This window comes from Rattus rattus, chromosome 2, assembly GCF_011064425.1.
Source record: "Rattus rattus isolate New Zealand chromosome 2, Rrattus_CSIRO_v1, whole genome shotgun sequence".
Taxonomy (NCBI): domain Eukaryota; kingdom Metazoa; phylum Chordata; class Mammalia; order Rodentia; family Muridae; genus Rattus; species Rattus rattus.
Genome location: NC_046155.1, coordinates 216,552,480 through 216,579,678, shown reverse-complemented (window position 1 = coordinate 216,579,678; position 27,199 = coordinate 216,552,480). Strand labels below are relative to the sequence as shown.

Here is a 27,199-nt window from a genome sequence, read left to right as displayed (position 1 = left end):
CCCCTTTGCAGTTTCTTCTGTTCTGCACAGCTCAGCTTCTGACCCACCCTCGTAGCTGACCTCCAGTTCTGCAAGAATATCATCTCAGAGAGACTGTAGCTCACACCATCTGTATCTTTCTCCTGCCCTTTAGCGTGCATGGCGAGTCCCTGTATAGTTGTCCGTGCTCTTACTGCTGTGGTAAAGTATCTAACAGGAAGCAAATTGTGGGAGAGAAGACTTTTGTAAGCTTGTGATTTGAGGGCATGGCCCATCATTCCCGAAGTTCATGGTGGTAGGAGTGTGTGGCTGGGAAGTTTCACAGAAGCAAGGGGTAGAAAAGTAGAGACCCAGGTAGGTAGGTGGGAGGTAGGTAGGTAGGTAGGTGGGTGGTGGGTAGGTGGGTGGTGGGTAGATAATGAAGATAGTAGACAGACAAACAGGCAGGCAGGTGGGTGGGTGATAGATACAAGAGAAAAGTAGAGCAGAATAAAGCCCATGAGACTCACTTTCCAGTGGCTTACTTCTCCCATCTAGTCCCTGTCTCCTAAAGGTTCCATGGCCTCTTGAATCATTACCACCCCCAAGGACCAAGTGTTTAAGCGCATAAGCTAGTAGGGGCCATTTCACACTCAAACCATAGCAGTTTATATATACGCCTACATGTTCAATCAGAGGTTTGTTTTTTTAAAAATGTAAAAATGTTTTTTTTTTTTTTTTTTTTTTTTTTACTCAAAAGTCTTAATTCATGCCCAGGATACTGAGGAACTTGCTGCGTATCCCAGGCTAGCCTAAATATATGGCAGATCTCCTGAATTAGCCTCCCGAGTGCCGGGATTAGAGGTGTGAGCCTGGTTTGCAAGGGCTCTGTGCTTCCCCTGTGTCCGTTTAGCATCCGGATGCTGGCCACTCTGCTGGGCTCTGTGTCTCTGCTCTCACCTTGCTGGATCTGGCTGCTCCCCTTAGCCAGATGGACTCTGCAGAAAGACTCCACAAATGCCTTACATTTCCTGTTTCCATGACAACACACACAGCCTCTTCCCTAGTATGCAGTCTCATTTTCTATTTTCTAAATCATGATTGCCTCGCCACCAGTGAAGCTAGTATACCACGGCTCTTCCGCATCCTCTCCCCAGCACCTCGTTATTTTGACGTCTGGTAATGATAGGAGTAGTGGTAGATACCATTTAATAAGAATTCTGGTGTGGAAGGCCACATATCCCAGTCATTTTCATGAGCTCGTTCCTTACAATCTAGGAAACAGTTGTTGTCCGTGTGGTGTGTTTATCCCATTACATGTCTCATAGAGAAAACATCTAAATTACTCTCACTTTTATTGTCCTCATTATCTATGTATGAGGTTGTCATTGGCAAAAATACCCTATGTTACCTGCGGCTACCCAACGGGCTGTCCTCTGCTGCTTATCCCAGGCTGTGAGAGGCCTTGCTTAGGGAAGGACATCTGCTTTCCCTAGAGTAGGTCTCAGGCACTCGGTTTAGGGATTTGTGCAGGCTTGTGTTGTTGTGTGTGCTTGTGTTGTTGTGACGCTCGTGTTGTTACTATCGAACTTCACACTTTTGTGTTCTCCTACACGTTTTTCAGTAGAAACTCTAGTGTCTAATTTCTGACTGCAAACGTAAATGTGTTTACGGTGTTCCTCTGACATTTCTGATTGCCAATACAAACATAATACAAATTTACTGTGTACGGTGTTTAGTAAGGGCCACAGATTTGTCATAACATTTGCTAAGATTGTTTCTCTCTTTTTCTTTTAGGAAATCATTTGCCAGAAGAACACAGTGAGTATTTGGCTTAACTTTCCAAAGATTTTCGAATCTTTTCTTTTCCATTGGTTAATCTGTTATTTTTGAATCTGCACAGATAGTCAGTTTTTATTTCTTTTGTTCCTTTTTAGGGCTTCTCATATGTCTGTATAAACACAATTATGTTTTTCTAACTAACCCATCATAGTGAAATATTATAACAGTGGAAGGTAACACTAATACCTACTTTTTTAATGTATAATTATGTTTTAGAAAAAACTTTCCTAGTACATTCAATGTTACACAACTATAATTGGCAATATCAAGGCATATAACAAAGTAATATATATGTGAATATATATTACCTATATATGTCAATATCGATGGATATAAATATATATGCATATGAATATATGTATATGATATATAATTTATAGTATATGTTGATATATATGGATATATATATGTGTGTATTATATAATATATAAATATATAATATATATTGTTTGTGTTTCTGTTTACCTATCATGTATCTTCTGTTTTGAGGCATTCAGTCAAATTCTTAGGCTGGCTTTTTGTGTCTGTTTTCAGCGGTGCTGGGGACTGAACTCATGAGTATGTGCTTGTTAGACAAGTGTTCTACCACTGAGCTAAATCCCCAGGCTCATTCTCAAAACACTGAAACCCTTCTTTGAGATCACATTACAGAATACTAACCCCTCATGTGGAATTAAATTAATGTGAAAACCAGAGATATTTAATATTTTTAATTTAAAAGGACTATATCGAAAATGTTGAGCTGTTACCATAGAAATGGGAGCGGCCCCATGGACCAGTGATCTATTCTATCTTGTGAAGTAGGGCAGTGTTTAAGAACCCTAAAACAGATATACAGCTACAATTCAGAGTGATAGTAATATATGGCAAAAGATCACACATGATCCCATATGAGATGGTGAGATTAACGTTACGGTTGGTAGGTTTAAGGTTTCCCCACGAGGGAGACGCACTGCAGTGTGGATAGTGTGCCACTATAAACTCATATCTCTCTCATTCCATCGGGAAATGAACACTTCCATCCCACGCTTCAGTACAGTGTGTCACATTCTACTCAGCAGGTATTAACTGAACGTGAACTACGTGCCAGGACCTGGCTCTGGTACCTCCCAAGGAGACTCACTAGTGCTCGAGAATAAAAACAGTGATATTCATAACTGTTGTGTGAGATGAAAAAGTGGGGATGCTAGAGTGCAGGTGCGTATCAGGACAAGCAAACAAACAGATACATTTTTAGGAAATTAGGACACATGCCCTGCTGCAGAGATGGTGGCCCTCATTATATCAGAGTCCACCAAGGGAGGTATCATTCCCTAAGCCTGAAGGGCAGGAAGGGTAAGAGGAGCCTTGTGCTTAGAGATATTGATTTAGGTTCCGCTGTGATCTGGGGACTGGACGCCCTTTATAAACTTGACTTGTGCACACCTCCTTCAGCATTGTTTCCTTCAAGAAGTTTGACTCCTTCTTACATATACTTTTGTTCCTTCATATAGTTCTTAAGGATTGAAAAGCAAGGTCAGCATTATTAATATTCAAAACAACATAGCTATAATATAGATTAAGACTGGATGTTGGTGGCTTTTCTGTGCTCTGGATAGGATCAAGTACAGGTTTGGCATTTTGAGCATTAGGATTTTAAACATACATAGACAGAGAGAGGGGAGAGGGAGGGAGAGACAGAGACAGAGAGAGAGAGAGAGAGAGAGAGAGAGAGAGAGAGAGAGAGAGAGAGAGAATATATGCATCCAGCTTGGGCAGGGCTTCAGTCAAAGGGTTAAGTTACGTGGTTGCGATGCTCTGAGATCCAGGTGGCATCATAGAAGAACAAGTTCTTTTTCAGTCTTCCTGATTGGTCTCCCCATCACTTTTCGAAGGGCAACTTGATTTGATAGAAAACTGCCACCCCCACCTGTGGAGGTCCTCCTCGTACTCTGACAGTCGATCTCCTTTTTTGCTCGATGCTGACATCCAGATGCGTCAAAGCATAACCTGCTCAGAAATAAGTAAATCTGACCATAATAAACTCTCGTGCTCGCAGCGAGCCGTCATTAGTTCATGCAGATTCCTGTGGAGGCAAAATCGGGTGGGAGAGCGAGTGTGGCTCTCTGTGAAGGTCATGTGAGCTGGTTAATTCACCCCTAGTAGCCATGGCAGTGCTACTCAGAGATGGGCTAGAAGCTTAGGTACACCAAGGCCAGGAGCTTGATCTGAGGTTGATGTCACCTTACCTGGAAAGTGGCACCAAGAGCCTCTTTTGTGTGTGCTGCAGTCATGTAAGCAGAGGTTGTGGGGACAGTAAGGCCATGCTTACCTTCTTCCGTGCCAGTGCTGAGCTAATGTTTGCTCTCACCAGTCAGGGCAGAGCAGTGAGAGAGCACGTGCTCTCCGCGTCCTCCTGAGGCTGGGACCCCTAGTGCCCTCCAGGAGGCGCACACCCAGTCTACTGCTCAGTCCTTTGTCTGATTCTCTTTAGGGGTTTTCCCTTAGAGGTCCCTGGCATCTCATTCAATTATATCAAATCGTCCCCTGATCTGCGCTCACATTCCTACCCACCCCAGATCCCTCCCAATCTTTGAAGGAAATCTGTACTCCTTCCAAGTGAGCGTTCCATTCCAGCCAAGTTCAAGTTCCAGTCTCTTGAAGGTCTTCTCACAGTTTAACTGGAGATGGGGCTCTGTGTGGGGTTTGTTGCCGGCAGTTCCTCAGAGAGCAGCATGCTTCCAGGGAGGCTGGGCTTGCAGGCTGAGTTCTTGCTTTCTGTTAAAATGTAACCATTCTTTTAAAGAAGCCCCGTTCCTCTCACTTTCTGTTAAAATGTAACCATTCTTTTAAAGAAGCCCCACTCGGATTCACCTTTGGCTCCTTCTCCTTTGTCCTGCACATGGGACTGTTTCTCAGACGCAGTCCATTCTCCTTTGAGTGCTGAGCTCGTAACTACTTACTGTTTCCCGTTGCCACAACTCCGATCTGGTTATGCCACATAGCTTTCTGCCTCATTTCCTTAAATCTTGGCTCTCGCGCTTACAGTGTATCCTGTTGTCTGCCCAGAATGCCAAAGTGCACAGCCACTGTTGTTTTCTCTTCCTTGGCCTGGATCCCGTGTCCATTCTGAGCTGCTCAGAGTATGTAGTTGAAAATCTTTAGCTTGCCTTTTGGTCCTTTCCTTGGGCCCTAAACTGCAGTCAGATTTGCTTATCCAGGGGTCTGCACGCCAGTTCCCTCTGTCAGCTCCCCAACCGTGCCTTGGTTGGCACAAACATCCCCTCGTTTGACAGGATCTATAAACTGCTAGGTCAGCCAACCCTGGTCTCAGTCACAGATGGGAGAGGGCACAGGCTGCTGCTAGCAAAGGGTGGGGTGTGCAGGGGTCAGGAGCCTGCGGACAGCCGAGTAAGCATCCAGGTCATCACAGGCTCTCCTGTGGACAGGCTCACACACCTCGTCCTCATCACAGGCTCTCCCGTGGGGCTTCGTGCAGCTGGAGGAGCTAAAATGTTAAAGACTATCTGGGAGCTGGGTAGAGAGAGGATGGCAGGAGGTCGGTGTGGAGGTGGGAGTGTAACAGGGAAGCCGTGTGGAACAGGAAAACCCCTGCAGACTCAGGCAGGTGTGAGGTGTATGGCCCTCATTGCTAGGAGAGGAGGGAGACAGGCAGATCCAAGATTGTAGGGCAGGAAGAGCTAGGGCTGTGACAGTCTCAGGTTTTAGTGAGTGTGGGAAGTAACCTTGCATCCTGGCCTCTTCCTGGGGAAGCCCTTTTAGTTCCCAGTGAAACTCTTAAGCTGTCCTCTGTGGGGCCTGACTGAATTTCTGATTCCCCGGAGACCGGAAGTTATGCTTCAATTATTCTGGTTTCAGCACGTATCCTAGTCGCAACGTGTGACAGCACGTGCATATGTAACGGCCGATGAAAGATGCTTCAATCCCGTGCGAGCCCTGATTATGCCGAAGTGAGCAATTAAGGAAATTGGAAAATTCTGTTTTCATGGGCCATAAATAAGAAATGGATCTCTCCTGTTTCCCTTTGCACTCAGAATTATTACCGGCAATAATGACTTGAGTCACTGAAACACGGCCTGGCGTTCTTTTGTCAGTGTGGTGTTCCCTGGGCGAGTTCCCTTACTGCCCAGCGCCTCCTGTCTCCACAGGTGTGCACTGGGAACTACACCTTCATCCCCTACATGGTGACACCGCACAACAAGGTCTACTGCTGTGACAGCAGCTTCATGAAGGGCCTGACCGAGCTCATGCAGCCCAACTTCGAGCTCCTGCTGGGCCCGATCTGCTTACCTCTCGTGGACCGTTTCCTTCAGCTCCTGAAGGTGGCGCAAGCCAGTTCCAGGTAACACTTTGCACCCACGGTGGGTGGTGAGCGTGCAGTGCTGCCCTGCGTGGTTCATGCGCGTGCCTTGTCACGTGTCTCTGCTTAAGAGCCAGGGGATGGTGTGCAGCACCTTCTGAGTGGAGGGGAAAATATGTCATCTTAGTTCACAATGTTTTTTCTTACAGCATGAAATAGAGTTTATTAAGGGAAAGGGAAGTGGAGTTGAGAAGGAGGAGGAGGGAAGGGAGGGGGAGAGAGAGAGAGAGAGAGAGAGAGAGAGAGAGAGAGGCCAGCCATAAACACGTAGGGGGGGAAGGGAGGGGAATGGGGAGAGGAGAGACTGGTTAGTTCACAATGTAAACCTCGTTCAATTGGTTTATTTAAAAAAATGGCCCCACCAATGGAAGGGGAAGCCTTTGGTCCTGCCAAGGCTGGACCCCCAGTGTACGGATTGTTGGGGGGGGGTGGTAATGGGAGGTGGATGGGGAGGGGAAGCCCATATAGAAGGGGAGGGGTAGGGGTTAGGGGTTGATGGACAGGAAACCGGGAAAGGGAATAACATTTGAAATATAAATAAGAAATACCCAATTTAATAAAAATGGAAGGAAAAAATGGTCCCAATCTATTAATTCTTTTATAATAATGACAAAGACCTCTCTATCTATTGATCTATCTGTATCATATATATATATTTATATTTCTTTTACTTATTTTGAAGTAAGTTTATATATAATCTTATTGTTTATAAATATATATGTTTATAAAGAAATAAATATATATATGTGTGTGTATGTGTGTGTACACACACACATACACACACGATCAGTTATGGCTACATCAGAATAAATGTCAGGGGACTTTTAGAAAAAATAGAATTTGGATATTCTTTTGAAATACGGCAGAATTCTAAAAGAAATACACGCACTCCCAGATTTCTTACTAATGCCAGATACATGAGGTGCTCCTTCAGCGTGTATTAGTGGACTGAAAACTGCTCATGGACACCTGCCTTGCATGTCTGTGTTTCAGTGAATGTTTTCTAGAGCTAACTCTCTGAAACGTGTGGTTTTTTCGCCAGCCAGTACTTCCGGGAATCTATACTCAACGACATCAGGAAAGCTCGGAATCTGTACACTGGTAAAGAGTTGGCGGCTGAGCTGGCGAGGATCCGGCAGCGGGTAGACAATATTGAAGTTCTGACAGCAGACATTGTTATCAACCTGTTGCTTTCCTACAGAGATATCCAGGTGAGAGGATACGCACTGTCTCTCAGGTGTCTCTCAGGGCCTGGGGTGTTAGAGTTCAGCTACGTAATAAGTAATCCATGTTGCTACCTTTCCTCTCTGTGACTTCATGGCGAGTGGAAGAGACTCGCAGATGCTAACTGTCGGGCTTATGACACGCTCATATTTACCCTTCCTCAAAAGCTGCTCACCTGATCAGCTCTTGGAGGGCTGATCTCCTCAGTGAGCCTCGGGCACACCTGTCAGTCAGCCAATGAGAGCTTTGTTTTGGCAAACAGCAGAGGCTCGTAGATCTCTCTGGATATAGCTTTTACTTCCTGAAACTATGCTACTGAATCTGATGGCGCCAAGAGCAAGAAATATGCAACCAAGTCCTCGTAAAGAAGTGGCGGACCCACGGACGTACGGCATCATTTCTTCTGCTGGGTCGTAGCCTTTTTTTAAGATCCAGCAGGTAGACTAAAACTCTCTCAGTGAGGGGTGTGACGTTAGAGTTGTATCATAAAATCCAGGTAACTCCAGGCTTCTGGTTCCTGGACCAGCCTCTTGACCCTGTGTAAAACTTCACCCATGAGAGAGACTCAGTACACAGAGAACCATGGTAGTTAGCAGCCTGCGGCTAGAGGAAACTCACTTAACGTGACCTGCAGTCATCTTGCTACACTTACAACAGAATTTCAGTCAGTTGCCTCATGACCTTCAAGCTTTTAACGTCCTTGGTGGAATCATTTTATGGTACTTGATGGAAGCCTGCAGACCAGGAGCTATGAAAAGAGCCAGTCACGTGACTGTGGCTTATTTGTTTTGTTTCTTTGGGTTTTGTCAAATCCTATAACTTTATTTTTTCATGCCTTAATCCGTGTAATAGGAATTTAGGAGAAACACGGCTGTTGCTTCTAGGGTTTTCAAAGGTCTCAACAGATTGTTTTTTTTCCTAACACAATACTTTTACTGATTATTTGGAAATTTCACATCATATACCACAATCACTCACTTCCTAATCCTCCCAGGTCCATACCTCCTGCCCCTGGGATCTCCTCTCCTACCCCCCAAAAAAAGAAAAAGAAAAAACAGATACTAAGTCCAACTTGTGTATACTCTCCAGAGCATGGTCAAACTCCCAGTGGCCAACCCCTTAAAGAAAACTGAGTCCTTCCCCACCCCCGCCCCTACCAGGAGCCATTCAGCATCCTTATCAGAACTCTTAAGAGTTCTCTTCAATGGCTTCCTGCCTAGACTGTTTGCTGCGTGCGTGTGTGTATGTGTGTGTGTGTGTGTGTGTGTGTGTGTATGTGTGTGTGTCGATGGGGGTTGCTGCAGAGGCCTTCTATGCCCCTCAACAATTCTAACTTTGCCGTTAGTCCCTTTCTCAGCATTAGATGCCTGGCTGTCTTGTCGGAGGTTTCTCCTCAGGGTTTAATTCTGTTCTGTTCATTTTGTTGAAAGGACTATGACTCCATAGTGAAGCTGGTAGAGACCTTAGAAAAGCTACCGACCTTCGATCTGGCCTCGCACCACCACGTGAAGTTTCATTATGCCTTTGCCCTGAACAGGTAAGATATTCCCTCCTGGGATGCTCCGACATGACGGTTCAGCTCTTACCAATGTCCCTGTGGTTTCCCAGCAGCTCCCATATCTACCACAGCCCATGCGAGGTAGTGCAAGCCTTCTGATCTCTCTCTGGTTTTGTTTGTTTGTGGACGGGGTCTCACTGTATATCTCAGGCTGGCTTGAGTTTTTGATCCTCCTACGTCTGACTTTTGATGACTGTTGTTTTTACCAGCCTGTGTGTGTGTGTGTGTGTGTGTGTGTCTGTGTGTGTGTGTCTGTGTGTGCCTGCACGCGAGAGTCCTTTGTCTCTCTGTTAGTAAAAGCCTGTCATGGTATTTGTAGTTACGATTTTTTTATAATTCTTTTTTTTTTCCTGTGACAGAGCTTGTGTTTGCTATTTATATCTTATGACATTCAATATTTTATCAATATTATACTACTTTTAAGCAAATATAGTTTTCCTTGGGTGTTTGTTAAAAATGTGTTCCAAACTCTTTAAAGGTACTCAGATCCAAGGATGTTCAAGTCCTTATAGATTGGTACAGGATTTCATATAACAGCCAAACATTCTTTATATATTTAAACATTCTCTATATTTATATATATTTATATCTCTAGATAACTATGATATCTAACATACTATCATGCTATGAGAATGGTTGTTATTTTGTTCTGTTCAGGGGAAAAAATCTGTGCACGTTCAGTATAGACATTTCCCTAATTATTCTCAATGCTATTTGATTGAACCCTGGGTTGAGATTCACAACCTTACTATCATCTGGCCCTTCACATACTGACTCATTGAAGTATGAGGATAGTTTTGAGGAAGTGAATGTTTTTCGCATCCAGAGACAGTTTCCCCCAGGACTGCTGTGAGCAGGATTAGTTATAACCGGAACTCTGGCGGTGACATTTTAAATTACGTGTCCATGAGCCTGTCTGAGTCACTTTTGACAGAGCTTGTCTTAGTCCCCCTGCCCCTCTGCCTTCTGTCTGCATCATAGCACACCTCAGTGCGACTTCCCCGCTGCAGTCATCACACAGGGTCATCTCTGCTCTGACCCTGGATGGAACCAGAGCCCTGAGTACTCCAAAAATACTTAGCTGTACCACTCTTTCCTTCAGGGTGAGGTGGGTGCTTATATGTGCTGCTGCAGAAGAAATCTAATTTATATAGAACTCACCGTGTATCATAACTTCCCTCATTTCATAGCTGAAGCTTGGAAAGGCTGAGTAATTGTCTCCGAAGGCTCCCAGCGGAGATGTGCTGTCCTAGAAAGCCATGATGTCCAGCTAGAACCGATGTGTTTCCTCCCCTACCCAACAGAACTGGAGAACTTGCCAACCTCACCAACAGATGTAGACAGAAGGCCACTATGTATTTCACTTATTAAATGTCCTTTACATCTGATGGGCTTGGATAAGACCTCCAGAGCGTCCCTGCTCTTTGTCAAACACGTCCCCTTTTTTATTTAAAGTAAAATGTCTTTTGAAACAAACAGGAAAACCCTAGGAATCTCTTACAACTTTACTTTGTGTGTTTTGCCTTCTCTCTCCAAAAGTAGCGTATAACAGAATGAAAAGCATATTTGTATAAAGCAATATTCTAAATCCAAGATGTTTAGGTAAAGATTGAATTTATAAACCAAAAAATTTGAAATAGTCGAGAATATGACAGTACACATAACTTTAAAAGTTATTTTATTTGAAATATATCTTATCTTATTCATGTAAAATATCATGTAGCTCTGATTTTAGTATATTAATTGAGTTATATAGCTGTCATTCCCACAAATTATAAAGTATCTTTTTACCCTATATGGAAAGCTTCTACCCATTGGCAGTCACCCTAACCCACACAGCACAGATCCTCCCGCTCCTGGCAAACACTAATGTGCTTCTGTCAGTATTGATTGTTCTATTTTAAATATTTCTCATAAGTGGAATCATACTGTTGTCAGCCTCTTTTGTGACTTTATTTTCCACTTAGCACTATATTTTCGTCACTGGAGAAATGTAAATTGTGATTTTGAGAGCCATCCACACCTATTACTTAAGAAAAAGCTGCATGGAGTTCAAGGCCAGTCCTGATAACTCAGAGAGTTCCTGTCTTGAAATTCAAAGTGAAAAATAAAGTCGGAATAGAGCTCAGGGGTAGGGTGCTTGCCTAACATGCCCGACTGAGGTCTCATCTTCGAGGCCATACCGTAAGAACTCCATGAGGCCACTTCCACAGATGCTTAGCCACATGGAGAAACCAGTGAACTCTAGGGTGGATTTTAATTTTGCAATCATCTATGAATGAATTTTTTTCATTGTTTTGGAACAAAAGCCATTGAAAACAAAGGTCAAGAGTTTTCCCTTATTTATAATAGCTGATTCTGCTCCATTCAAGGTCACAGGGTCCACACAGTAGCATTCCACCATCTTGAACCTGTTCACAGGCAGGGGGGAGATCAGGACTCTGGTAGCTATAAGTCCATCATCTTGACCCCTCACACCTCACAAGAGATCCCTGACAGACTCAGTAGACAGGATAAGAAGGTTTAGGACAGGGTCCACAGAGGAGTCTCAGGTTCTATTTTTATTCTGCCAAACTTTACTGATGCAAATCAATTACATGGACTAGGCAACTGGTTTCTAATTGCATTTATGATCTATACGAAAACAATGCTTTTTACTTTAGGAGAAATCTCCCTGGAGACAGAGCAAAAGCTCTTGACATCATGATCCCTATGGTGCAAAGTGAAGAACAAGTTGCTTCGGATATGTACTGTCTCGTTGGCCGAATCTACAAAGACATGTTTTTGGATTCAAATTTCACTGACACCGAAAGCAGGGACCATGGAGCATCTTGGTAAGGCTGGAGGACGGGAAGTATCTTCCCACTCCCAAAGTCTGTGATGCACAACACTGTGCAGATGAGAGAAGGGAAGCATTCCGACTGTGCCAGCTCGATTGTATGTTGTGAGCCAAATATTTATTTCCTAACTTTAGTACATAACCTGGTGAGGTTCATTTAACACCGAAGGGTAAATTTACATAAATGAGATAGAAAAGTTAAGAAAGTAATTTGATTCAAAATGTATACTATGAAAAGCAAAAGTATAATTTTGTGAGGAAAAAAATAGAAGGAACATGGAGAGATTTGAGGAAGTCAAAAAATACACAAGTTTTTTGTGGATACACCAGCTTAATATTTTAATTGTCCCAGAACGGATTTTTTTTTTTTTATGTGACTTGATTTCTGAAGTTTATTTTGAAAGATTCCAGGGCCAAGAATAGGTATAGCAATTTTGGAGAGTAGATGGAGGAACCTGCTGGGCCAGAGGAGGCTCAGGAGGTTGTAGTATGGCCTGGGCCAAGGAAACATTGTAGCACAAAGGTTTATGCTCATCAGACTAGTTTTATGACAGGGCATGGGAAGTGATTAGTGAAGTGATGAGCCAGAGGAGGGTTTGGGACTTCAGGAGAGGTCCTAGGAAATGGATTTACTTCCTCAGAGAAGTAAACAAAGTTGAATCTCTATTTTGCTTTGTTTCACTTATTTAAATTTGCCCCTTTTTTTCTGGCGCTAAGTATCAAACCCAGGGCCTTATTTATGCTAGACAAGCCTAAGGAACAACCCCAGCTCCAGGCCCAGATCTCTTTCTTAAGCCTCACGCAGAAGTTTAATTCTAAGCGAGTTGAAAGATCCAAACGCGAAAATAAAGATATATTAAGGAAAATACTTTTAGCCTAAAACTGCAGATTATTTATGGCTTTGGGTTAGGAATGAATTTCTTAAACAAGGCCTTCAAAGTACTAAAAACAAAACAAAAAAGAGAAAGAAAAAAAACCAAGCAAGGAAATCCTAAACAACAACAAACAAACAAAAAACACAAAAGAATTCAAAGAATTCAGATGTGCTGCTGCTTCTTAAGGTACTGGCTTTTGCGGGGTATGGGGTGTTGTGGGGACAGAGTGGCTTCAGTTGTGCTGATCTTCCTGCTGATGACAATTAGAACTGTTGGGAAGAGTTAGAGAGGATCAGAACCTGGGGAGGTTTTGGTCCTTGGCTACGGGAAGAACATGGAGTTAATCCCCCAGACTTCTCTTTGGACTCAAATAGAAAATCACAATCTTACTGGCCTAAGGAGATGATACTAGGTGACCAAAGTTCCTAGAAATAACCCTTGAGTAATGACCATGCCACAGAAGGAGACACAGGATCCGCATGTTGAACTCTTCCTTGTCTGGACCCTGGGTGAAGGAGCCTCCAAGTAAACTGGCATCTGGAAGACTGTAGGACAGAACAGAAGTTTCAGCAGCTGCCCATGGCAGAGGAGATGGCTTTCAGTTTGAAGTCATTGACTCAGAGAATCTCAAACTTTCAAGAGAAACTCTAAAAGGCTTAGCCTTAAGATGAAGGGAATACTGTAAGTTAAGGCCATCACAGAACCATGCTAAAAAACAAAACAAAACAAAAAAGAAAACAAACAAACAAAAAAAACAAACAACAACAAATAAAACCAAGCCTCCATATGTTGACCAATTGCTAATACTCTATTTGCCTCTTTTAACCTATGGTGGCTTCTTAGGCTCCTGTATTTGAATGCTTAATCACCAGGAAGAGGAACTGTTTGAGGAGGATTAGGAGGTGTGGCTTTGTTGGAGGAAATGGAGCCATGTTGGAGGAATTGTGTCACTAGGGTGTGCTTTGACATTTCCAAAGCCCACAGTGGGACCATTGTCTGTCTGTCTTTCTGTCTCTGCCTGCCATCTGTGGATCGTCTATAAAACTCTTAGCTACCGTTCTTAGCAATCTTTTTTTTTTTTTTTTTTTTTTTTTTTTTGGAGCTGGGGACCAACTCAGGGCCTTGCGCTTGCTAGGCAAGTGCTCTACCACTGAGCTAAATCCCCAACCCCATTCTTAGCTATCTTAGCTATAGAAAGCTCTTAGCTATCTGGTTCTTGCCATGACGATTGTGGACTAAATCTCTAAAACTTTAAGCAAGCCTCCGATTTAAATTGCTCTCTTTTATATTTGCGTCTGTGATGGTGTCTATTCACAGCGGTAGGACAGAGTAGCTAAGACAGCAGTTGGTACTAGGGGTAAAGATGTTGCTATGACAGTCCTGACCTTGTGGCTTGTGGGTGGGATATGGAAAACTTAGGGACTTCGGACTGTAAAAGATGTTGAGTTCTCCAAGTGGGGCTCACTGGGTCGTCCTTGTAGGAACATGGAAGACAGTATGTGCTGAAGAACATTTGGACTACACAGGCCCAGCTCAAAAGGCTACAGAGGGGACGGCTATTAGCAGCTAGCCTAGAGATCATTCTTGTGAAATATTGGCAAATGATGTGACGGCTTTTCACCCTCATCCTAAAATATGCCCCTAGGCTACATTCAACAGTTTTGAATTTAATGAGGTTGGCAGAGGAAATTTCAAGACGGCTTAGTATGGACTGTGTCCCATGGTCGGGACCACACTTGGGCCTACCTACATTGAGAAGCGACAAGTGAAGCAAAGAGAACTATAAAAGGTTCAGTTTGAGGAGAAAAGGAGGGCCAGGGGATGCAAGGCTGGGGCCAAGGCTTGTGTTCTATAAACAGATGAAAGAAAAGCCTGATGCTAAAGGGAATAAAGGGCAAGACCACACTCAACTAACCCTGCAACCTGCAGAAGGCAAAGCTCCGAGGGATCTCCTGGGCCTTATAGCAATGTAATTCAAGAAGAGGGGCAGGTTCCAGCCCTAGCAAACAGAAGAATTTGGCAGCTTTGGCCGTGTTATTCTGGCTTTAGGGTTCATAAGGTTACAGGAGTAAAATGCTTTATTGAGGAAAGCCACTGAGACAGAACTCAGGGGAGTCCTGCATGGAGAAGCTATTATGGGAAGCTGGGGGGGTGGGGGGAATCCTGGATTGTGTTAGAGATCTAAGATGTTTAGATGCCAGAGCCCTGGGATACCTGCCAAGGAGAGCTGCAGACAGATTGTGGAGCCATCCCCTAAGAGAGAAATGTGTGGCAGTCAACAGAGCTGGAAGGGGATTGGAAGAGCCTCATAGCAGAATTTGGAGTTTACCCTGCTGGATTTCGTTCTTGCTTGGGTCCAGTGTCTCTTCACTAGGCTCCCCTTACTCCCTTTTGTAACGGTAATGTCTATCCTGTGCCATTACATGTTGGAAGTGGGCGATCTGCGGTTTCATTTGATTTTACAACGGGTTACGGTTAAGAGACTGCCTCGAGTCTTTGGACTTTTGAACAGCACTGAGACTTGAGGTTGAAAGGAATGGATTTTGCATTGGGGTGTGGGTCAGAGCCCATGGGGTGAGGTAATACAATGTGCCCGCTTGAATGAGAATGGCCTTCCTAGACTCAGATATTTGAAAAGCTTAGTCACCGGGGAGTGGAACTATTTGAGGAAGATTAGAAAGACTGGGAGATGTGGCTTTGTTGGAGGAAGTCTATCACTGGGCTAGGTCCGGTCTGGCTGCTCTCCCACCCTTCCCTACCCTACCCCACCTCTACCTGCTGTTTATGGTTCAGTATGGAAAAGGTCTCAGCCACTGCTCCATCATGATACCTGTCCACTTCCCACCATGCTGGTCCTGTGCTAACCTATACGTAAGGCCCCAGTTAAATGCTTTCTTTTATAAGGGTTGCCTTGGTTAAAATGTCTCTTTACAGCAATAGAACGGTGGCTAAGATATAACCAAACTCTTAAGAAATAAGAGAGACCAGATTTTGTAGCATATTCTCTATGTCTATTACTCCATGGAAAGTTATTGAAGGGGTGGAAAAGGATGATGCATGTTCAAGAGAAAAGCCAGGCATAGGAACGCATCCACAGAGTTGGTTGTGGTGATGTATGCATGTGCGCCTGTAATGCCAACCCTTGGGAGGTGGAGACTGCAGGATCAGGAATTCAATGGAAGTCTCAGCTACACAGTGAGTTTGGCACCTGCCTAGGCTCCATGAGACCCCATCTTGAAATATGGAAGAGAGGGAGAGAGGAATGAGAGAAAGAGGGAGGAGAGAAGGGAGAAGAGATGGAGAGAGAGAGAGAGAGAGAGAGAGAGAGAGAGAGGGAGAGGGAGGAATGGAGAAAGGGAGGGAGGGAGGAAGGACAGGACATAAAAAGAGTAATAAAATATTAAAGAATGCACTTGGAAAGATGTTTACGATGAATAGTAGTGCGAGGGATTATGGGACGGAAAGATTTGAAAAAGAAAGAACATCAAAGATTCTAGAGCTAAAAAAAAAAATACCGTATTAGAAGTTAAACGCCATAGGCTGGTGCTAATCTCCCATAGGTCACATAATATAGGCAAAGGTCAGTAACCTTGAGAAGAGGTAGTTCAAAATGAGATTGGAGCAGAAGGAAGAAAAAGACTGAGAGAGAAATTAACCTTCTCAGTGATCCGCAGCAAGCATTGCTGCATCTGACACAACCTGTACTTTGAAGTTCAAGAAGGAAAAAGATTCCAAGCGTATAAATGGCGATGCCTCCCCCTCAGCTTGATGCATCCTGACCCCACAAGTTTAGAGAGCAGAGCAAGCCACCCACAAACTAAACAAAGAAAAGCTTGCATTCACACATCATCACGAAGCTGCTAGATCTTAGAAATGCCAGGAAATGCCGTAAGAGTAATCCAAGAGCAGCTACATTCTGTAAGGGAGAGGGTACAGTCCTCATGGAGGGCAGCCAGGAGACAGTGGGCCAGCACAGTGACTACCAGAAGAAAGGAAAGATGAGCAGAGGCTAGGAGGCCAGGAATGGTTTTCTCAAACTTGAAGGTAAAACTGTGTCTGTTCCAGGTAAATAAATATCATGTCTTTTGTTACCTTCACTAGAAGAATGTGACAGGGGATTCTTTAGGAGGAAGGGGAACCTGGAAATACAGGAAGGAATCTATGCACTGGGAAGCATAAATATATGAGTAATATAAAAGGTACCAAGAAACATAGTACAGGATTTTGCTCAATATATATGGCCTGGCCTAAAAACATTTTTTAAAAAAATTGAAGGGGTTGGGGATTTGGCTCAGTGGTAGAGCACTTGCCTAGCAACCGCAAGGCCCTGGGTTCAGTCCCCAGCTCCGAAAAAAAAAAAAAAAATTGAAATGAGCCTAAGGGGAAAAAAAAGAAAAGCACAAATGTCTGAAAAAGTATTTTAGTTATATAAAATAAAGTCCTTTTATAGTCCAAATGCTAACATACAAATTCTATTCAGAATGCCCAGATTTTATTATCTGACAATATTAATTTTTGGTAAGGATGTTAAAGAGGGGGGAGTCCCAATTCCTTGCCTCTTTTATAACTACCCGGAGATATTGGCATTGCCTAGAGAAGTCAGCGACTTGTTGACCCTAGACACAGCAGATATATACACTTAGAGAAAACTGTGATATAGAAAGTCCTTTGAAAAATTGAACAGAGACTTGGGGGAGGGAGGGTAACTCAGTGGTAAAGTGCTTACCTTGTAAGAATGAGGCCCTGGGTCTTAGTACTAGTACATGTGGGCCCGTGCGTGTGCATGCATATATGTGCATGCGTGTGTATGTGTGTTTATGTATGTGTGCATGTTAGATGAAAATTTCCTATGTTCTTTATAGGATATTTAGTGTCGTCGTGTGTGTAAAGTGTCTGTATAGATGCATAGGTGGGTGCCGTAATCCTCAAATCCAGTATAACGGCACCGCAAACAGGAGGGAGTCGAGTGGTTCACGTGCAGTTCAATTGTATTTAATATCATTCATCCCACCGTTGGACGGTGGCTATATCAGAGCACTGCTTATATTGTCCTTTTGCCTGTCTTACTATTCCTGAAATATTGACCAATTCATGTATAGTTTTCTGTGTACAACTTTGCTGGCATGTGTCTGTCTGTTTATTAAAGAAAGTGACTCTTCAGGAGTTCCCGATAGCTAGTAACACGTTGTTGTTAATATGCGAGGCTGAAATAATGGTATTTAAAATTTGTGTCCTCCTGGTAGCCTAGAGGAAGACTAGAAACACAGCAATGACTGAGAGCCTAGATAAGACTAAAGGACAGTGACTTCCTGTATCCTTTGAAGTTTGAGTTTGTACCTCAAATTATTCTTACAGTGAAAGAGTTTTGTTATGTCTCTTAACCCGGTAGATGTCTCCCCCCTCTCCTGTTACAGAGGAGTAATGCTTATTACCGTGAGGTTTGCACATTAGACTTTTCTTCATGGGAGGGGATTAGAGACAGTTGTGTGAGGAGCTTTCTGCCCATGGGGATATGGTGGAGATACTGTGTCAATCATGCTCCCCAAAACGCCTGATTCCCAAAGTCTGTGAATTCGAGTGGAAAATGTGTTTGGGTGAGGTCACGTGCATTGGGCACATGAGCAGAGTAGAAGTGTTTCCTCTTTTAAAAACAGGAGCTTGGGCTATAGCAAGACGGATCAAGGTTGTGTTAGGTCCATTTAAGGAGCACAGAGATTCTTCTGTCTTTTTCTGGCTTTGTTTCATTTACTGGTTCCTTTTAAATGTTTCCTGTTCAGCTCAAGATTAACTGCCTTCAGAAAAGCTTTGTGGTCAAGGTCTTGAGGGCCCGTGTTTTTATGATTTCACTCCAAGTGGCTCTGAGTTTTCTAGTGATAGGAAAGGCTGCTAAGGGTCAGCCAACTCCGTGGGAGACCTTAGAATGGCTCTCCTATCACTTCCTGACTTACTGACCATTGGAGAACTGTCACGTCACCAGAGTGCCTGCCCATAACTTTAGAGTTGTCACGTCTGTCTATCCTGCCAGACACTAAGCCTGGCCCCATTTTTAAATGCATCGTTTTTAATGCTTGCAATTTTAATTAATTTATTAGTTTAATTAATTCGTGTAAATTAATTGTAATTAATTAGTTAATTTAGCTGTGCCTCTTCTTACTGTTTCAGTCCCTCCGGTAGGGCCTGCCTTTTCTCACTAGCAGTGACCTTCGCCTAGCTTTCTGTTAGAGCTGAGAATGAAGCTGCCCCGCTGGGGTGCTGAGGTTAGGGCACCTCTGAGTTTCCCAAGCACCTCATCCGACAGATGCCCATTCACACCTGCCCTGGGGCCTCCATCCCAACCCCTCCCTCACCTGCCCTTCTCTTTTGGGGCATAGTCATTGGAATCTTGCCCTGTCAACTTCAGGTGCTGGGATAAAAAAAAAAAAAATGCAGTGTCTCAGCAAGCAGTCAGTCCCCGGAGCCTGAGTCATAGCCTGGAGCGTTTTGTGTCTGAGTAAATTGTGATCCATGTACCACAGAAAGTTGAGAGACAGGAGCTTCAGTTCAACAGAAAAGACCCCCAGGCAATTGTAGTTAGCATCATCTCTAGGTCTGCCCAACAGTTACCAAGTACCAAGTAGAGACTGGCTTACTCAGAACTCTCTCTCTCTCTCTCTCTCTCCTCTCTCTCTCTCTCTCTCTCTCCTCCCTCCCTCTCCCTCTCCCTGTCCCTCCCTCTCTCTCTCCCTCCCTCTCTCTCTCTCTCTCTCTCTCTCTCTCTCTCTCTCCCTCTCCTCTCTCTCTCTCTCTCTCTGTCCCTCCCTCCCCTCCCCCTCTCTGCCCCTCCCTCTTTCCCCCTCCTTCCCCTTCTCTCTCCTTCCTCTTCCTCTTTTCCCCTCCTTTCTTCCCTCTCTCCCTCCCTCCCTTCCCCCTCCTTCTCTTCCCCTCCATTTTCCCCCTCCTTTCTCTTCCCTTCCTAGCTTCCTTCCTTTCTTCCTCCCCCTCCCTCCCTCTCTCCCTCCCTCCCTTTCCCCTCCCTTTTCCCCTCCTTTCTCTTCCCTTCCTAGCTTCCTTCCTTTCTTCCTCTCCTCCCTCCCTCCCTCTCTCTCTCCCTCCCACTGTCCTGTACCTCACCCATTGGCTGGCCAGTGAGCTTCCGGGATCTGCCTGAATCTATCACCACAGGCCTGGGATTGCAAGTGCCTGCTGCCAAGAGCTTCTCATATGTAGGTTCTAGAAGGCAAACTCAGGTCTCCCATGTTTTCAAACCACGTAGTTCGTGGACCAAGCCCTACAAATAGCTTTCTTTCATCTTTATGTGATTGGAGTGTGGTTCAATGAACCAGTATGCCTTTTTAAAACAGAAATCACAGCTACTAAGTAAGTCAGGGAAGACAGGTGCGGTGCCATGCTGGCTAGAGGAACTCTGGTGTGGTGTAGGAGACGGTGGGATGAGAGATGGAGGGTGAAGCAGGAGGGGCAGTCACCTTTGAGATGACACGATGCTGTGACCTAAGAGCTTTGGCAACCCCTGAGTAACAAACAGGGGCTCCAGACTTTGCCAAGGGGGCAGTCTTCACAACTGGAAACAGTCTAAGGGAATAAGGGTGGGTCCCTCGAAAGCCACAGAGATACTGGTTAGCAGGATCGTCACCTTGCCTCTTGTAAGACCTTATTATAAAGAGAGAACTGTAAGATTGTGACACCCAACTCTCACATGGCACAATGGACTTGGAGCACTGTCTTGTCTGTCTTGGAATATCTGAGCTCTCTGGGACGTCATTAATTCAGTCTCACTAGGTGACCTGCTAGGGCACTGGCTGTTTTTGGAGAACTTGCGTTGCCATAGTTCCGTGTTTCATATGGGACTCCGTTGGGGTGTACGCATCTGCCGCTAATTCTCGGCTTGGTGTAGCTTGTTCTCTCCAGTGAAACTGCCATGCTCGAGTGGAGCTTGGATATGGTGGGTTGGCACGTGCAGTTCAGAGAGCTATCTCTCAGCCCAGAAGCCTCAGGACCTGGTAGAAGGAGTTCACCGTGTCTCGAGGAGGACGTTAACTGGCTGAGCAGCAGCAGGTGTTTGCCATAACCACCGTGCGATAATTGCTGTGCCAGCCAGTTAATGACAGCAGCCTCTCTGATTGCAGCGCTTGTCAGAGGATCAGCACAGTCTACTTTTGTTGTCCTTATCTCTTGACAAAGGGGGAGAGAGATGAGAACATTTCAACATGGCTGCACGAGAGAGTCTCTCCACAGTGATCTTGGAGAATACAAGTCGGCTGGATCTGTTGGGATGCAGTTTGTCTTTATGCATCTAGAGCTGTGATACGACTCATGTTCTTTGGTACACTTGAGCTGTTTGGAAACTGTCCTAAAGAGATAGCAGATGCAAATCAAAGGTTTATTTGCAGTGGCATTCACTGCACTGGACTTGTGGTAACAAGAAAAAAGAAACCTAAATGTTTGCTTTTTTGTTTTTGTTTTTAAAATAGAGGATAGGGTCTTCACAAGATAGACTATCAGTCATTCGAAGTTGGGGGCCTGGTTTCTTTGCGTTCTTTTGACAGTCATGGCACAAAGCGTACCTTAAAAGAAATGTAGCATGGTAACTGGTTTTGAGACTGTAATTCAGCAACCTGGAGAACCTGTATAGGTGTGTGTCTGTCTGTCCCTACCTCCCAGGCACAGGCCTCTCTCCATCCCACAGCACTGAAATCCTGTACCCATTAAATAACTTGCTTTCCCCGCTTATCCTAGCCCCTGGGAATCACGATTCTACTCCTTGCTTCCGTGAGTCTACTAAAGACACCTCAGATTCGCCTTGTGGTTATTTTAACCGACTTGCCACCGTATCTTCAGAGTTTATAAATATGATAGCTGATGTCAGATCCCTTCCCTTTCAAGGCTGAGCACTGGCTCTCCATGTGTGTAGACCACGTTTTGCTCATCCCCAAATTCACCCGCAAGCATGGCGCTCCTTCCGCCTTTTGCACCTTATAAAAAGAACTGCTATGTATATCAGCATGCAGATATCTCTTTAGAGGTCTCAATTTTAGTTCTTTTGGATGTACGCTGAGGAAACGTGTGTAGCTCTGAAAAAAAAAATGTTTCTGGTGATGTGTCACGAGATATTAAATTTAAAAGCAGATCATGAACAGCATGGTTTTTCTCTTTTCAGGAAAAAGAAAGATTTTGTGGAAATGGGTGGAATAAACAGTGTTTGGGGCTTTTACAATTCTCACTCTGATATTTTTTATTATTAATATAAGGAGCCGGTGTCTAAGTGTTTGGAATTAGCAGGCTGTTCCCTGGTCACCAGATCCAGTTAGCAAGTGACTCCACACTCATTTCCCTACACGTGCTGCTCTGCCTTGCCTTTGAAAGTTTCGAGGGTGATGATTTCAGGAGTCTGTAGAGGCACCAAAGGGCACGGAATTATAATTTAATCACCCATGGCTCACTGGGAGGATCACGGCAGTTAGGGCACAGACAAAGGGGAAGTGACAGCAAAATGGAACTTGAGCCCCGTTTCTCCCGGCTGGGAAGCAGACTCTCCTCAGCCAGGAGGGAAGTGTGCACACAGTCTTTATAAACACACCACTCACTTCACCACCAAGGCCTCGCTCTTTCACGGGCAGTCAGAAGGTGGAAGTTCTTGAACAAAATCTGTCTCTTCGGAAGTTTGAATGAGAATCGATGCCTTCTAAGTGAAACCACGATAAAACTGCATTTAGATACAAAATATCATTTCTCGGAGGTAAGGATAAGCTGAATGTAGAACGCCCTATTAGCTCCCTTTCAACAGATATTTAGCGCTAAAAACAGGAATGGAAGCAGCATTGTGCTATTACTCAAATATTATTGGAATTTTAATACATACGTGTGTTCAGTTCTTTTGCTAAGGTTTATTATTTTTTTCCAAATGAAGTTGTCTCGATCATTTTTTTCTATGCTGTGACACAGTGTGACCAAGAGCAGCTTAAAGGTGCAAGGGGTCCATTAGGGAAGGAAGCCAAGTTAGGACGTCAAGGGGAAACAAGGAGCTGCATGAAGCAGAAGCCACGGAGAGAAATGCTGCTTGCTGGCCTGCTACCCTGGCTCCGTCAGCTGCTTCCTTGCACAGGCTGGGACTGGCTATCTAGGGATGGCTTCCACGGTGTGGTGCCTCGGGTCCTCCTGTGTCAATTAGCCGATACCCCAAAGCCTCATGGACTCTCCCACGGGCCAGTGTGGTCTAGGCTGGTCTTCAGTCGAGGTTCTCCTCTGCCTAGGGAATTAAGTCTATGACAAGTTGACGGCTGAAGCTACAGCAGAAGTTCCCTCTGCTTCAGCGTTACTCTCAGCTCATCGTTTTAGTTCTTTCTTAATAATTTTGCAGCGCTAACCACTGCCATTTTCTTTACACAAAGCCGTGCTCATTTATCCCCCTGCGAGCTAGACTGTAAAGATTTAACAACGTCAAACAACTTCTTTGGCGTACTTTATGGGCATATAAACTACGATTGTTGTACTAACTTTTTCTTAAATATTTAGTCTTTGGCCTCATGAAGCTAATTAAATGTATTTGGTGAAAAATTCCATTTTCCTAGAGCATATTAATTTCAATAGAAGACACAAACTTTATTCTTTTTTTTTTTAAAAGATTTTATTTATTCATTTTATATATGACGAGTACACTGTTGCTATCTTCAGACACACCAGAAGAGGGCATCAGATCTCATTACAGATGGTTGTGAGTCACCATCTGGTTGCTGGGATTTGAACTCATGACCTCTGGAAGAGCAGTCAGTGCTCTTAACCGCTGAGCCATCTCTCCAGCTCCACAAACTTTATTCTTTGCTTTTATTCTTCCTTTTATGGTTTCCTGTCCAAACTCTTTTATTATGTAAAACAAAAGGGCCAAGGGAGATGGCCCTAAATATGTGTGACCAAGAGCAGCTTAAAGGAGCAAGGGATCCATTCTCAAAGGCAGCCAAGTTAGGAAGTCGAGGGGGAACCTGAGGCAGGAACTGAATGTGGCCCTTACCACATAAGCAAGAGGACCTGAATTCAGATCCTTCCTGAAAAGTAGACACAGTGGCTGTCAGGAGTTAAACATGGGGGCTGGGGACTGATTCGGTGAGAGATGCCATTTCATGAAGTCAGTTAGAGACACCTGGCATTGACCTTGGACTTCACGGGTGCACGCACACCACACACACACACACACACACACACACACACACACACACACACACACACACACACACACACATGACCAAAAGCTAGTAAAATATTTTTTAAAGTACAAACCAAGGGTAGAGAGGGATAGAGAAAAAGGCTTACACTTTGGAATCCAGAGAACAAAGTCAAGTTCCTTCGTGCCCGTTCACACCGCGTGACTGACATTTTCTGTGCTTCAGTTTCAGTTTTGTTGGGAATTCCCCCCTGATCTTGAACAGTCGTCAGGGTGATAAGTACTGGTCCCCAAATGTCACCTATAGTTGTCACTGCCTAAGAACTCAATAGTCGGAGGCTGCTAGTTTCATACTCTCTCTTAGTATTTTGGAACTAGCCACAAGTTTCTCTCCCGGATGACGTCACAGGTGTCATGTTATCAGAGACATTCTCTGCAGGAAGATTGCACATTTCTACCTCCTCCAGCCCTTAAGCTCAGTACATGTCTGGATGGATGTGCATTCTGCCCTGCAAGACCATTTGTGATTTAGTGTGAGCATTTTTTTTTTTCTGGCCATTCCACCAGTGGCTGCTCCTTTAGGCCAGATCTCAGAGGGAGAGCAGAGCAAAGCAAGCCAAACCATCTGCCGAGTGCACAGCACAGAAGGGTGGCCCGTGCTGAGTTAGGACTGCCAAGCAGTTTGCTTCCCTAAAACGAATCTGTTTACGCTAAAATGATTTCATTATTGTAGCATCTAAGGGTACTTTTTATCAGGTGTGAATCTCAAAGGCAAACTCAATGGATTGTAGTAAAAAAGAGTGACCGTCTGGAAGGGAAACTGTAGGGAGGGGCTTACAAGGGTGGGGAGGAGACTGGAGGGTGATTTATAAGGGTAGTAGGAAACTGGACGGATGAGGATTATAGTGGTTAATTAATTTATATGAGCATGAAATTGCCTCTCTCTCTCTCTCTCTCTCTCTCTCACACACACACACACACACACACACACACACACACACACACACACAATGCTTCCTTTTTCCATGTCCCTCTTTGAAGGTTTGTTACTAGAAGGTGTGTCAGGGGTTGGCTGGGTCTTGATTTCTCAAACAATCAGATCAAGAAAATTCTCCACAGGCTAGGCGTGGTGGTGCACATCTTTAATCCCAGAACCCAGGAGGAAACACAGGCTGAGCTCTGAGTTAGGGACTAGTTCCTGTCACTGAACAACAGCAGGGCTACAGAGGGAAAAACCTGTATCAAAGAGAGGTTGGGGGAGGGGAAGGAAGGAAGGAAGGAAGGAAGGAAGGGAAGGGAAGGGAAGGGAAGGAAGGGGAAGGAAGGAAGGGAAGGAGAGGGTCAGCCCCTCACAGGCGTGCCTAGCAACTTAGGTTTTAGTTAGTTCCAGATGGAGTAAAATTAATAACCAAGATTAGTCATCACAAGGGTGTCCTCTTGAATTATGCGTAGTATCTTAAATTGTATCTCCTTGTTTTCCTAATCAGGAAACCTAATTTAAACAGTCAATAGATTTAAGACGCTATACCTAAATTGACCGTATATGTGGTCATATGGTCACCATTTTGATGTTTGTGTTTCTGCAATTCAGTACCAACTCGGATCAGTCTTTTCTGGAAACACCCTGGCGGTATGTGTAGTGTGGATCAACTGGCAGTGAGTGTCAGTTTTTACTTGTCTCACAACATCTATTTTATTACCCTAAAGATGGAGTCTTATTTCTTCTGTCTTCCACTGTTTGTGTTGCAAAACCAACTCAGTTTTATTGGTTCTTTTGGAGGGTGTTAGGCCTTTATCCTTCTCTGGCCAACTTGCTTTTCTTCCTTCCTTCCTGACCCACGGCCCCTTTCTTCCTTTCTTTCTTGGGGCTGATGATTGGACTCAGGGCTCTAACCATATTTGATAAAGGCTCTTCCACTAAGCCCTGCAGTAGCTCCCTCTGGCCAATTCAAGAATTCTAGGTTGGGTGATACATACCTGTAGAGAGATGGAGGAAGAGGTCCACTTGTGTCCATTTTTCTTATTTCTTTCTCTGCTTCGTTTTGAATATTTTTTTTTTACTTTGCCAAAAATATCTTCTCTTGTATTTAGTGTGCCTTTAAGCCCACTTTTTATTTTCTAGTATGCTATATGTTAGGTTCAGGTTACTCGATGTTTTTAATACTCCAACTCTGTGTTAAAGTTGTTCCTTTCATTCATTGTCTTCATCTTTTCCTATTTTCTTTCCTTATGTGTAGTTAAAGTCTGCATCTGAAGACTTCATCTTCTAGGTAATGTGCATCTTGGCCATTCTTGCCTGAGCAGACTCTGCTCTAGTGGTTCTCTTGGGTTGACCCTTTCCGTGCCTTATGATTCATTATACACAAAGCATTTTGCATCCCAGAGTTATATTAGGACTGAAAATTAGTGTTTTCTTTCATAGAGCATGTAGGTCAGGGGGCTGCTGATGTCAGCAAATGCAGCATAGGTGAACTGTGTCTGAGTTCAGCTTGGGCTGAGCTAATCCGTCTGTTTTGTCCCTGTCTTGGCTGTGTCCTTCTTTGACTTTTGACAGAGAGCCTAGAAGGTTCCCCTTTTGATCCCTTGAACATTGTGGGAGAGTTCTTGTCCACGTTTCAGCGTTTGGGATTTAGCTCTTCAGTTCCACACTTTAGTAAATTTCTTCCCTTTTTATTCAGTGTGTTTATATGTGGGGTGTGTACAAGTGTTTGTGTGTCTGTATGAGTGCTTTCAGATGCATATATAAATGTACACAAGGACGAAGCCTAGAGGTCACCATAGCTTATCTTCCTCAATATTTTTCCAGCTTATTCTTTTAGATAGAATCTGAGTGAGATAACCCAATCACAAAAGAACACACATGGTATGCACTCACTGCTAAGTGGATATTAGCCCAAAAGCTTGAAATACCTAAGAAAAAATTTACAGACCACATGAAGCCCAAGAAGAAGGAAGACCAAAATTTGGATGCTTCATTCCTTCTTAGAAGGGAGAACAAAATACTCACGGGAGGAAATACAGGGACAGAGAGTGGATCAGGGACTGAAGGAAAGGCCATCCAGAGACTGCCCCACCTGGAGATCCGTCCCATATGCAGCCACCAAATCCAGTCACTATTGCTGTTGCCAAGAAGTGCTAGCTGATAGTCAGATGTAGGTGTCCCCTGAGAGGCTCTGCCAGAGCCCTACTCATACAAATGGGGATGCTTACAGCTAACCATTGGACTGAACAAGGGGACCCCAGTGGAACCCCAGTGGAGGAGTAGAGAAAAGACTGAAGGAGCTGAAGGGGTTTGCAACCCCATAGTAAGAACAACAATATCAACCAACCAAACCCCACCAGAGCTCCCAGGGACTAAACCACCAACTAATGAGTACACATGGAGAGACCC

At 44.2% G+C, this 27,199-nt stretch overlaps 1 protein-coding gene across 1 annotated transcript in view; it reads left to right on the top strand.

Annotated features, from left to right (window-relative positions):
* Map3k5 (mitogen-activated protein kinase kinase kinase 5) overlaps nucleotides 1–27,199 on the top strand; it is a 201,429-nt gene that overhangs the window by 70,904 nt on the left and 103,326 nt on the right. Inside the window, exons 3-7 of the mRNA XM_032894935.1 lie at nucleotides 1,756–1,779; nucleotides 5,949–6,142; nucleotides 7,203–7,371; nucleotides 8,815–8,921; nucleotides 11,606–11,776. Coding sequence (XP_032750826.1) covers nucleotides 1,756–1,779; nucleotides 5,949–6,142; nucleotides 7,203–7,371; nucleotides 8,815–8,921; nucleotides 11,606–11,776 — 665 coding nt within the window. The remainder of the gene's footprint in view (nucleotides 1–1,755; nucleotides 1,780–5,948; nucleotides 6,143–7,202; nucleotides 7,372–8,814; nucleotides 8,922–11,605; nucleotides 11,777–27,199) is intronic.